At 31.7% G+C, this 13,706-nt stretch overlaps 1 protein-coding gene across 6 annotated transcripts in view; it reads left to right on the top strand.

The window, feature by feature from the left end:
* Positions 1 to 13,706, top strand: part of WDR17 (WD repeat domain 17) — an 88,155-nt gene that overhangs the window by 55,864 nt on the left and 18,585 nt on the right. For 5 of the 6 annotated variants that reach the window (XM_036228696.1, XM_036228695.1, XM_036228693.1 and 2 more), the window contains 9 exons: positions 84 to 166; positions 1,849 to 1,935; positions 5,014 to 5,178; positions 6,863 to 7,065; positions 8,113 to 8,262; positions 8,349 to 8,479; positions 8,781 to 8,906; positions 9,890 to 10,045; positions 11,668 to 11,732. In XM_036228696.1, coding sequence (XP_036084589.1) covers positions 84 to 166; positions 1,849 to 1,935; positions 5,014 to 5,178; positions 6,863 to 7,065; positions 8,113 to 8,262; positions 8,349 to 8,479; positions 8,781 to 8,906; positions 9,890 to 10,045; positions 11,668 to 11,732 — 1,166 coding nt within the window. The remainder of the gene's footprint in view (positions 1 to 83; positions 167 to 1,848; positions 1,936 to 5,013; positions 5,179 to 6,862; positions 7,066 to 8,112; positions 8,263 to 8,348; positions 8,480 to 8,780; positions 8,907 to 9,889; positions 10,046 to 11,667; positions 11,733 to 13,706) is intronic. The other variant, XM_036228697.1, reaches the window with a different exon arrangement.

The raw sequence follows: 13,706 nt of genomic DNA, 5'->3' as shown, positions 1-13,706 counted from the left end.
AATAATACCCAGAAGAAGTAAATAAATAAGAGAAAAAAGGGGTGAATTATTTCTTATTGATAGGTATTTTGCATTTTTTGAAGCATGGAAAAAATGGAATATTCTGCATTGCCTGGAGTCATAAAGATTCCAAAAGAATAGCAACCTGCAGTGGTGATGGTTTCTGGTAAGTACTGTGTATGGAATTATACTGTTTACAAAAGATACATTCGATAATACCAGTTGTATCCTAATAGCACATACATTAAATTTTTTGATAAGTTCTCTTTGTATAGCTCTATCAACTGTCATAAATATTTATAAGCTCATATAGGCACATGATATATTGCTATAATATATCAGTAATAAATAACAACATAATAACGTTCAGTAAATAAGTAAACCAGTAATTGCTTTCTAAATGAAAACGCTACCTGAATTATAACTAAAAGACTGTGAATTGCCTCAAAGAGTCTAAACGATTCTCATCATATTTTTGAGGGCGTGGTACTTCAGTTTTACAAGCGATTCAAAAGATATCAAGTGCTCTAGAAACTTCTTCACAGTTTTGTAGATGCTATTATTTATAAAAGAATAAAAAGCCTTTGCAAAAAGGAATAAGGTAATTTATGGGGAAATGTCTTTTTTTTGGAAACCAACTTCTCCGACTCTGTGTTTCAGAAATATGTGCTTTTAAAAGTTCTGTTAAGTCCTAGGAAAAAGTAGCTTCCTAAAAATATATATATGAAAGAATTGCCTTTGGGTTGAAAAAAAAGTTTTTAGTCAGATGATGTTACCCTGTAGCTATAGGTATTGTCATCTTTGACAGGTGATACACTCACACATGGTTGTTAAGAATATAGTCATTTGTCTTGTCTTACAATACCCAGCCTAATTTTCTTATCCTCACTTTTTAATTTCAATGGAAAAAAAACTACTATGGAAACCAAAATTCTTGACCAGAAAATTAAAATTTTCACAAATAACAATTTTAGTGATTTTTCTCTCTTGAAAAGAACTATTTGCTAATTGATACATGCCAAACTAAAAAAGATATATGAGTGTTTTTTGATTAGGTGATATGTAATTAGCTTTACCGTGTACTTTCAGGACTCGACTAATTGGATAAATACTACAGTCAATGACTAAACTCTTGTAAGCATAGGTCACCACCACCCCCTAATAATCTCAAAAGTTTGGTGGATCTAATGATGGTTTACAGGGCCTTTTCTCTAAAAACTTTTAAAACCCTGTAATACATTAATTTATATACATCTTTTTTTCTTTCTTTCTAAAGGAATCAATAGCCCTTGCCTTATGGAAATAATATAGTGATGTATTAGGGCTTCTTTAATTTTTTGCAGTTAAAATATATAATATCCTTTTAGGGAGAAAGAGGTCCTCTGAATTTCTAGTTATATCACTTAGAATATAATACAAAAAGGTTACAACTTATACACCTTGGACTTGCCATAATTGTTCATGTAACCAGCATTATAAATGAGTTGTTTTAAATATAAATTTTGAATTGGGAAATTTTGAAGCTGAACACCTAATGTATATGTATATATATCATTATGTTTTTCCTCAATCAAAAATATTCTATAAGAAATAGTTTCTAAATCAAAATTTATCACCTTTAAATTGATTTAAGTGGATTATCATACTTAGTACTATGTTATGTAAATACACTTGCTTTTCATTGGTTATATCGTTTACATAGTGCTTTTGAATGTTCCCTGTGCTTTCCAGATGAGGTCTCTAGTTTCAAATACTTATATTTGAATTGTACAATTCTGGCTTTGTTCCCTTGAAATAACTATTTAGAATGTTGTTTTTTTTCTATTAACATATTACATTTAATTTCAGCATTATTCGAACAATCGATGGTAAAGTGCTACACAAGTACAAACATCCTGCTGCTGTATTTGGTTGTGATTGGAGCCAAAACAATAAGTAAGTATCCTTCCTAAATAAGTAATAATCACATTTCAGAGATATTTAAGGAATCATAAAGTTTAATATTATTTCCATATATAATACTCATTACTCTTTTTAGGTGATATTCCCCTTGCCTAGCCTTGTAATTATTTATTCTAGCTGTCCATTTTTATTTTATGAGGTTTTTACATGATATAGAAATATCAATTTCCTGCTTCAAGACAACTTCTGATGCTTTAGGGTAAAGCATATGGCTAAGTAATGAAAAATGGAAATCAGTCCAATCGATGAGTGGCTTCTATCAGAGAAGCATGACACTTTTTCTAACCCTTTTAGGAATCTATGCAATGGTCTCATTCTGCCATGACTATCCATTGCCCCCAATGTAAGACTAAGGCCTCAGCACTGGATGATTCCCAATGTGTGAAACTTACATGGATGGTTTTGAAAGGTCAACCTTGCTTAAGAGACTTGTATTTATCGGGTAAAAATCAGCTTAGATTTAAAAACTAGTGCAAGTCAAACTTCCATTAAAATTGACCTTTTAAGTCACTGTACTTCCAAAAATTGTGTGCTTCAAACCTCTCTTTGACAGGATATAAGTTATATTTAAAAACAAACATTCTTTAGGTATTGTGTAAACAAAGTGAATTATCATATGGGTTTCCATAGGTGGAAAAATATGTATATTAAAATATTAAAACCTTAAACCTGTGTTCTAAGTCATATCACATATACAAAATGATGGATCTATATATTTCTTCCAGTAAATATATAGAATAATTCATAACACACCGTTAGAGGTTATATACAAAATGAGCTCTTGACCAGCTTCTCCCCCAGTATTATACCTTATCATCTCTCAATTTCCATTTCCAGTCAGCCGTCAATTCCTGTGACATCCTCCATCTAAATAGTCTTCTTTTTTCCAAACATCCCTCCTGTCACTAAACCAATAATATTCGTTTGTTTTTGGACTTCTGCAAAAGCCTTCTAAATCAACTCCAGAGTTCACACTGTGTCACCACTTCCTTTCTCCCTGCCTTGTCTGTATGCAATTAGAATGAGCATTTAAAAATGCAGATCCGAGCACACCATGTACTGCTTAAATCCTTCAATAGGTTCCCACCGATCATAGGATAAAATGCAAAATCTGAGGAAGCGATACAAGGAAATCCCTACATAATCTGGTTCCTGTGTACTTTACTAATCTCATTTCAAGCTGCTTCCCTATTCTTTGCAGCCAGCTGTGCTTTCAGTTTCTTGAACTAGCCAGCTCATTTTCACCCCAAAGCTTTCCCTTATGCTGACCCCTTTATCTGATTCCTCTCCCTTCCACACTGCACAACCCATCTGAGTTGGATATAGATAACTTCTACCTATCTGAGCTCTCAGCTCAAAATCACTTTCACAGAAAAGCCTTCCCTTACCCCATATTAGGTAAACTTTCCCTGATAATATGCCTTGTGAGGACTTAACGTAATAAAATTGTGAAATTGTCTGTCTCACCCTTTAAAATGTAAGCTCCATGAGAATAGCAACTGTGATATATTTTTGTAGTGATATATTCTAGTCAAACATTGTGTTCAATATACAAATCACCTTGTATATAAGTAATGGAACAATTCTGTATTCTTATTTCTTGGTTTCATAAGATTATTAAGCATTTGGCTAGTTGAAATAAAAACTAGTTATTAATGCAATATGCTTTGTTGGTTAAGAAGTCGTAAAAAAAAAACAAAAGTCTTTTATACTTAACTATTATGCTTACTACCAAGCCTACCTAATAAATTTCATTTTTATTTTTAAAAATCTTTTTAAAATGTTCTAATTGCTATATTTATATTCCACTTAGCATCTTAGGAAATAAGTGAAAAACACCCTGAATTTATGAAAATTTATTAATATCTCTGAATATATAATTTAGATGTCCATATGTACATTCTTTGAATGTTTATTATTTTATTTCTAAGGTTTTATACTTAGGCATCTGCATATATATGTGTACACAGACACTATACAAATAAATACATTTCCCATGTATGGAAACCATCTTATTTATCAGTGGGCCTTGGGCAGATATAACCTGCACATTTACAGATTGGCATGCCAATTTGAAAACTAGTGTATTTCTTCACGTAAGCTTAAATAAATATATTTTATAACCCACTTGACAAAAACCAATCATTTGAAATTTAAGGAAGTTGTTCTGTGACAGTGGGTCCAACATATGTAACTGTCGTTTATTGAACATATTAACAGTCCTCTTTACCTTTAGGGGATAGGGACAGGATATATGATTGATAACATTCTTCAGGGAGATGGTTGGTATATGATTTCTACAGGTCTACCAAGGACTCATAATTTCTTTGGGAACAGTATTCCCAGTATGACCATCAGAGGATAGATAGTTGCTTAGCTTACTCTTACTCTTTTGAGAATAATGAGATAAGATCATTTAAAGATTAGATCTATATATTATATTTCTAAAGGATCCTTACATCAAAAAATTAAAGCATCTCAAGTTCAGAAAGCCACCAAAGAGAATTGGCAAATGAGCACTGTGATTCACTGTCAGATGAGACAACCCTGATCTGTGGGGAGCCTCCCAGCACCCTTCCAAAAGGAAATATTATTTGTCTCCAGACCATGAAAAAATTTATCAGTGATCAGGATGTGTAGTAATTAATTTATTTATCAGCAAGCAAGCAAATCTCACTCACCATTGGAAACACTTCTTAAGACCCAATTGTAAAATATAAAGTTCTGAGAAATAGAAATAGTCAAGAAGTTATGAATCTGGACAATTTAAGAAAGAACTTATAAAAATATAAATACCATTATCTCTTATCTAACACAAATAGAATAAAAATCCAACTGATTAAAAGGGAACATTAACAGAGAAACTCTTTCCATACTAGGGCAATTTCTGCAAATTATATTTTTATTTATCTAATTAAGTTCTTAGTCTAACTTCATGAAGGAAGCAAAAAATTCTAGTTTTAAAAATTAGACCTATGTACATTTTAAAATGATCAGTAACAAATAATATCAAATGTTTTATATTTTAATGTGCCATTGACGATTCTTCAGAGACATGATAGCTACTGGCTGTGAAGACAAAAATGTTCGTGTCTATTATGTGGCCACCAGCTCTGATCAACCGTTGAAAGTATTTAGTGGGCATACAGCCAAAGTGTTCCATGTTAGATGGTCTCCTCTGAGGGAAGGAATTCTTTGCAGTGGCTCTGATGACAGGTATGTGTTTTTGAATCTAATTTCCTAGTCCTTTAAGTCATAAGCTTTTCTAAAATTGTACTTATTTATGTGATCCAACTTACATGTGGAAATATTTTAAATATGTACTTAACATATAAGCAGTTAATGAATATCTTACTCGTATTCAAGAACAAGTAAATTAAATTTTGCCATCACAGATTTCTATTTCCTTACTTTGCTTACTATGGATGCTCACTTCTATCTTATTAGCAATAAAGTTAACAGAAACAAAAATTATAAAAGGTTATATTGAGAGAGGGAAGATCTGAAACAAGTAAATCACTGTAAAATATAGAGAATTTACTTTTAATAATGGTCACATTTTAATGGGGAAAACAGCTATACTCTTTTTTCTTTAAGAAGGGGATAAAAGATGATCATATATTTTAGTATGAAGAGAAAATATTTTAGAAATTAGAGTGATTTGACATTTTTTCAGTCTTAATGGAGGTTTCTGAAATCTTGTCTATATTTTATATTTAAACATGATAGAAATGCATAAGTTTGGTCACTATTTGAGTGTAAGATAAATTTAGGTATAAGAAATCTTTACACAAATAAAATTTGTAGCAGATAGTAACCACAGATTTAATATTGAAAATTAAGAATTTTTATCTTGAAATTTTGGCATAAAATCAAATTGAATAATAAAACAATTGTTAGATTTCTATCAGTTATCACTTGAAATATTACTTATAATAAAGTCATTGATATGAGTTCATTTTCAGATTGTTCCAGTCTCTTATTATAGACTCTAATATAGTCATATATGAAAGTACGCTATCAAAGTAATTTAAATGCTTACATATTTAGCACCAGAAAAAAACAAAGTTGTAATATACATGAGACATTGTCCTGTACTAGGATAAAAGGAAAAGTCTTTTTAAATAAAGCAGAAAGAGCTATGCCTTAAAAAAATAAAAATATATATTTCTTTTATCGTATTATATAAACTTTGAACTATTATAATTTTGGTATGGTCAGATTGATATAAGTTCATGACTAAAAATTAATATGAATTGTCCAAGCAAAGTTGGCACTTGAAGATCTTAAGTTTATTTTGAGTTCAAATTTTATTTCAGTAATATTCATACTTGTACAATTAGTAGATTCAATTAATTTCATGAATCCAGTTATATTTAAATTTTGTACTTGATTGAGAGTAATCCCACACTCACTAAGCAACTTACTTTACTAACAAAAATATGAAGGGATGATTTACTATATTAATTATGAATTGATTTTTCAAATAATATTCATTGTTATAATACTATATTTTCATTGTTTATAAATAATTTGAGTGCTCTTGAATTATTATATTCATTTATTAATCATATTTTCTTTGGTTTTATCTGTTCTGGATGTTTCATTTTAAGAAATCAATTTTTTAAACATATAAACTATAAAATAGTATATTTAATATCATTAGCAAATGACCAGTAAAAGTAAGGGGAAAAAATAGTGTATATTGGGATAAGGTAGGTCTGGCATAGTTAAATACTTATTTCCATCTGCTGTAAAGAAGAGAATCTTCACTTATCTTGAAATAGAAAATGCTTGTTTTAATATACTGAGAAATAGTTGTGTGCTCCCCTAAGACTATGTTAATATTTTAAGTAAATTATAACTTGAATGGTATTATGTCTATAATATTCTGTTTCAGTTCTGTTCGAATCTGGGATTATACACAGGATGCTTGCATAAATATTCTTAGCGGACACACTGCACCTGTGAGGGGATTAATGTGGAACACCGAGATCCCATATCTACTAATATCTGGCAGCTGGGACTATACTATAAAAGTGTGGGACACTCGAGAAGGAACTTGTTTGGCTACTGTATACGATCATGGTGCAGATGTTTATGGTAAAATGTTTTTCATGTACTTTTAAATTTTGCTGTGTTGATGATGATTAAGATTTTTGAGCAATATGGTATTTTTTGAACAAGTCTTGCAGTGTTTCATTTAAAAATAGCATTATTCTCATTAGAAACTATAGTTTAATATTAAACTATCAGAATACACAGAATAGAAAACATCATCAGAAATTATTAGAAGGTAATTATTGCTAGCATTGTGATATCTTCCTCTCTCTTTGGGTATATTTGTGTTTCTACACACACACACACACACACACACACGCACACGCACATGCAAATATATATCCCTGCGCATATTTACATGTATGGCTTGGATTTTTCTCTCTCACCATCACTCCAGAGATAAGTTGTAAAACAGGAAATCATTAATAATGTAGATAAAACTTATTTAGTCATTCTTCTACCTCTGTTCTTAGATATTTAGTGTAATGTTTTGGTTTTTAACATTCTTGAGCTAGGTATGGAAACTCAAATTTCTTATCTTTTGCACAGCACTTTACTCTCATTTGTAGCACTCAACCCTTGATGGTACTAAGGATGTAAATTAAGGATGCAAATTTGATTCCTTAAAGAAAGTAATCTAATCTAGCCATTTGTATCCACGTGCTTTACCACAATGGCCTTTTAACTGAGGCAGTGTGGGGCAGAGTGTGAAAGAAAATGCCATTTCTGGACATTTCAAATTGAAAGGTCCTCAACTTTTTCTTGTAGCTAGAACTTCCATCTATCCATCCTTCCATCCATCAACTCACCAATTACTGTGCACTCTATTGGTCTTAACAAACTGAAATATAATTTCAGCATTTTCATCCAGGACCATTTGCTTTCTAATAATTATTCAATTTGTATTCATTTTTACAGAATATGCTAAATAATGTATTACATTCTCATATTATTTTTAGCCAAGAAAGAATTGTTATTTGAAACATTTCTTCAAAACTTCAATTTTGTATAAGTTTTATGAAGTGGATATAGATCAAAAATATTTTTCAACATTTCCTTTCATTAAAATAGATTTATTTTTTCCATCAGGCTTAACATGCCATCCAAGCCGCCCCTTCACTATGGCCTCCTGCTCCCGGGACTCTACAGTGAGACTGTGGTCATTAACACCTTTAATCACCCCTTTACAAATAAATATTCTGGCAGACAGATCTTGGGAAGAAATTATCGGGAATTCTGGTACTGAAAATATGCATGTATTAGATTTTATTTTTAAATAATATTTTATAGCAATCTTTTCTCACTGAATTATATTTTTTCTCCAGATTATGTTATACAACAAGGCACTCCTCCTCTGTTGTGTGGTAAAATGTCAAGAGATATTAAACAGGAAATAGAGAAACTAACTGGTAATCCTCAAGTAAAAAGACTAAGATGGTTTTCAGAATGTTTATCAGTAAGTATAATAGGAATTAAATGTGAACATTTTCCCTTTCACCACAATGAATCATTACAACTATTGTCATGAAGTTATCACATATTTACATGTATCTTCCCAATTCTGTGGGTCTCTGAACAAAAGCTGTACAGCATAAGAAAGCAAATGGAAACTAGAAATAATAAATGAGATAAATCATAGTTATTATTTTGTTAATTTTCAATTTTCATATGCCTGCATTATATTTTTGAAGATGCAAAATACTGTATGGTTTCTAATTCATTTTTATATCTTTGGGTATTCTACATCAACTTTTTAGCCTCCAGGTGGCAGTGACAATTTATGGAACTTAGTTGCTGTGATAAAAGGACAAGATGATAGCTTACTTCCTCAGAACTACTGTAAAGGAATAATGCACTTGAAACATCTGGTTAAATTTAGAACAGTAAGTAAAGTATGCAAATATTATATGCTCAAGCAAAAATAATTTTTGCTTTGTCACTGTTAAAATATAAAGATTATGTTTAAAATTTATGCAGACTTGGTAGACTGAAATAAGCAAACATGGAGGAAATAAATCTTCAATAAAAACTAATCATGATAACAGTTGAAGGCAGTCATGCATAGTTGAACCTCATGAAATTTTTCAGAGATCACTTGGAACTACATGAAACACTTTATATTTACCCTACAAGCAGATGACCGTGATATATGCACTATTCTGACTCTAGTCTCAGAGCCCCAATAAGATGTATTCTGAATACCTTTTATTAAAACTGATCATATTATAGCTCTTAATACATTTTAGTACAAAATTATTAGTACCTTAAACCTGGAGCAACATATAGTACCAACAACAAACCAGTCCTAGAACCAGAAAGAAGAAATATCAATGTAATGTCAATGGTGAGCTTAACTGTTAGAGCACAGAGAATTGTGAAAGGGATGTGGATTTGATGATAATAAGAACAATTATTTTCATAAAGGAGAAACACTTTTTTAATCACAAACTAAACCGATGATGTCTATAATGGTTACCTATTGACAGATAGGAGCCAATTAGAGTAAGCCAGTTATTTTAATTTTTATAAAAGGCCTATATATATTTTTTCACCAGTTATATATCATTTTATCACTCACTACCTTTTGGTCTCTGAACCTGTGTGTACACACAACACCTGGTGAGTTTTAAGGACAGTGAGATTTAGCCTGTCCACACCCACACCAAGAGTCTTTGCTCCCCACCCACACCAAAACACTGAGTTTAAAAAAGTATCATATTTTATAGAGTAAAAGTATCGATTTTTTAATATATTTCCAGTTCTATATGTTTTTAAAATATATATCTATGTAATGCTTTCATGGTCATCTGTTATCCCCAGCTCTTGTGTAATGAAATTTAGAAAATTTTATTTTTTTTATGACCAGTCTGAAGCCCAAGAACTAACAACAGTCAAGATGTCTAAATTCGGTGGTGGTATTGGTGTTCCTACTAAAGAGGAAAGACTGAAAGAAGCTGCTGAAATCCACTTGAGATTAGGGCAAATTCAGAGATATTGTGAACTTATGGTTGAACTTGGAGAGGTAATGTGCTATTAAAGCAAAATTAATGAGTTTGACAAAGTATTCTAAGTATTAGTTAAATACTAAATGTTAAGCTTGTCTTTTTTTAGATCTAACTGGTGTTCTACCATCTGATAATCAGGTGTATGCCTTAGAACAGTAGTCATTAAAGTGAGAATCAAGGCTAACAGCATCAGCATTACTTGGGGACCTATTATATATGCATTTCCCATCTAGACCTACAGAATCAGAAACTCTGGGGATAGAGCCCAACAAACTGCTTTTATAAGCCCTCCAGGTTATTCTCATGCATGTTAAATTTTGAGAACCACTGTCTCAGTCTGGAATCTTTGATTCCTAAAAAATCTCTATGTTGCTCACAGTAAATCCCCTTCTTAATACTATTTGTCATAACTAAATTCCACACTGGCCAGAAGAAGGGTTTCCACTGAGGATCATCTGGTGACACATCCTGATTTTTATAGAGTACTGGATTGATAAAACAAAGTTCTCAGAAAGGTTAGGATTAATCTATCCCGTTAAAATTTGGCATGGTACTTACTTTTGGAAGGTGGGTGGTGACTAAAATAAAGCAAAGAAGGCGAAGGCTCCTGATTCTTGATCTGGGTGCTGGTTACATGACTTTATTCAGTTTGTGAAAACCTATTCAGCTTTTCATTTTTCCGCATATGTATTTTAGTTCAACAAAATTCTCCAGCCCCTCCAAAAAAAAGATTAGAGTAGCATGGACTCATCTTATACTTGATCAGTTTTGGAAAGCTCTAAGTTAATTAATTTTATAAATCCAAACTATGATATTAATACTTGTAAATAAGTAAAACTTAGCAATAAAGTTATAATAAAAGATATCAAAATTATTATTTTAGGCTAATTAACAATTTTCTAGCCTTTATTGCAGGAGGACTCTACTGTTTTAGAGCTTTAATTAAAATGAAATGTTGATTCATGTAGTGATGTTTGAGAATATTTTTTCCTCAGTTCAAGACATGAAATCAGTGAAATCCATATTTTTAAGTAACAATCACAATCAGCCTTGATTGAGTAACAAGCTCCTTTAATAGTAGTCTAACTTTTAAAATATGAAGATAAGTATTATTAACTGTAAAGAAAGAATTTACAATAAATAAAATTTATAAAAATGAGTAGCGAGAGAATGAAAATAGAAATAAATGTCATATTTGGTAAATATAATTAACAGTGAGATAAAAATTTTAGTATATATTATTTTGAACAGAAAATGTGGACTACCATGGAGTACCACAGAACAAATTATTCTGGTGTTGTGTTGGAAGATGAGTTAATATAGTTTTCAAACCACATACTTTAGCTACTATCTTTCCCCCACCCTTACCTTCTTTCTCGCTCTGGCTCCCTCCTCTCTCCTCTGTTTCTCTCTCTCCAGGTTTGAGATTTTCTCTGCTAAATAATACAATTTATATCATTTTATTTTAAAACATAGTAATATTTATAATATGTAGAATTTATGAGATAGAATACAAAATAATCCTAGAAATCCAAACACTCTAAAAATTTGTATTGTAAATATGAGTTCATTTTAAAAAGTCTGTTGAGAATTGAACAGTGCAATCAAAATGGCCGTTTCTGCCTGTCTTCTCTTCTAGTGGGACAAAGCCTTGTCGGTTGCACCAGGGGTCTCTGTGAAATACTGGAAGAAATTAATGCAGAGGTGAGGCAGAGAGTCTTTGTCCTAATAAATGTTTTTAAATATTTTAAAATAGAAACAATAGATAAATACGATGGCAACTTTTGAGATTTTTACTTTTATGCTCTTTTAAATAATAACTGAATTTTATATCTACTGATACAATAAATTAATCAGTTACAAGACATTTTTGTGTTCTTATATTTGACCTAACAGCTGATAAAGACAATAGAAGACAAATTTCCCCATGTCAATGGAAGAAATGACAGATTAGTAAACATACTCACTGGCTACTGTATTGCTATTGAAAAATAAGTGATAAAATTTTCTGAAGGTTACCAAATGTTTGTAGAATACTTATTCTATAAATCATCTCAGAAATTCTCTCTGTAGGCACTAATTCCTGTCATTTCCTCTCCATGGATATAATGGAGGTACCAATGATAAAGAAGAGTTTGACCACCAAGCAAACTTAACCAGACATCCTTGTTCTAAAATGTAATAAACAAGATTTTTTCTAAAATGTGTTAGTTTCCTAGGTCTTCCATAATACACAACCACAAACTGTGTGGCTCAGAACAATGGAAATGTATTCCCTCACAGTTCTGGAGGCTGGAAGTGTGATGTCAAGTTGTCGGTAGGATTGGTTTTTACCGAAGGCTCTGAGAAAGATCAGGTCCATGCTCCTCCCCAATTACTGGTCGTTACTGGCAGTCCTTGGCATTCATTGACTTGTAGACACAGGGCTTCAACCTCTGCCTTGTCTTCTCATAGCATTATCCCATGTGTCCCTGTGTGTAAATTTCCCTCTTTTAATAAGAACACCAGTCAGGTGGGGTTTAGAGTCTACCCTACTACAGTATAACCCTGTCTTAACTAATTACATTGACAAAGACTTTATTTACAAATAAAGTTGAATTTACAAATACCATGAGTTAGGACTTTAATGTATATTTTGGGGGGACACATTTGAATCCACATCATAAGATTATTCTCTATTCTATTCATTCATTCAACAAATATTTAATGCTCCCTATGTGTCAATATTGTGCTAGGACTGTAGAGTAATATTTAATGAGTATTCACCTTATATCTGGCATTAAAAATGGAAAGTTTTGATTTTTATTCCATGGTACATGGTTTAGGAAAAAATTCAACTGCAATGCACATGTACAAATAAAAGTCAATCAGAGGTAAACACGAAATTTCAAAGAAGTCAGGCATTTGCCGTGAGAAAGGAGAGTGTTCCCTACCAACTGCTTTCCCAACTATAAGTTAAGAAGCAGGCCAACTCCAGCCCTCAGGCCAACTCCTACCCAAACTCTAATATTCCAAATAATTCCATTCCTGTACCCTCACTGCACAATTGTAAATGTTATCGCTTCCACTGAAATCTTAATAAAGTCAACATAGGATATTTATATCACAAAAGAATTTTGTATCAACTTCAGCAAAAACTATTTCATTTATCTTTGAAAACCATCACCTGATTTTCTCTTGTCCACTGTTCACATTGTGGCCATAAAATGGCCTCCCTAGAACTCTAAAAGTTTATATTTTATAGATCCCACCATTCAGAGGGATTGATTGGCAGACTCTCAGTCCTGGTTCCAAATGCCTGGGAAGAGAATATTGTTTCTAAACAGCTATAACAAGGAAATCATGGTCACATGTTAAAAACATAGCCATTGGGGAAAATTGCAATGACCCTCTGAATCGGAGACTGTTAACAGGGAGCTGGGCAAACAACATGGAAATGTCCACTATACCTACCCAAAGATTGGCAATTGAAATGAACTTTAATGCAAATGCAAGTATAAATTAACTAAATTAGTGTTCAACAAAACTGAGGTTAAACATTAATAGTGGAATTAATTAATAGGTTGGTCATTGAGAAAGTGAGACTTAGATAGGAAAAGAGAAACAGAGACAGATGGTGATAGATAAAGAGATGGACACACATAAACCGTTCATAATCTCCAAGATGAGGATCCCTTT

This window comes from Rousettus aegyptiacus, unplaced genomic scaffold (assembly GCF_014176215.1).
Source record: "Rousettus aegyptiacus isolate mRouAeg1 unplaced genomic scaffold, mRouAeg1.p scaffold_m13_p_11, whole genome shotgun sequence".
Taxonomy (NCBI): Eukaryota; Metazoa; Chordata; class Mammalia; order Chiroptera; family Pteropodidae; genus Rousettus; species Rousettus aegyptiacus.
This window is presented reverse-complemented; position numbering and strand designations above follow the sequence as displayed.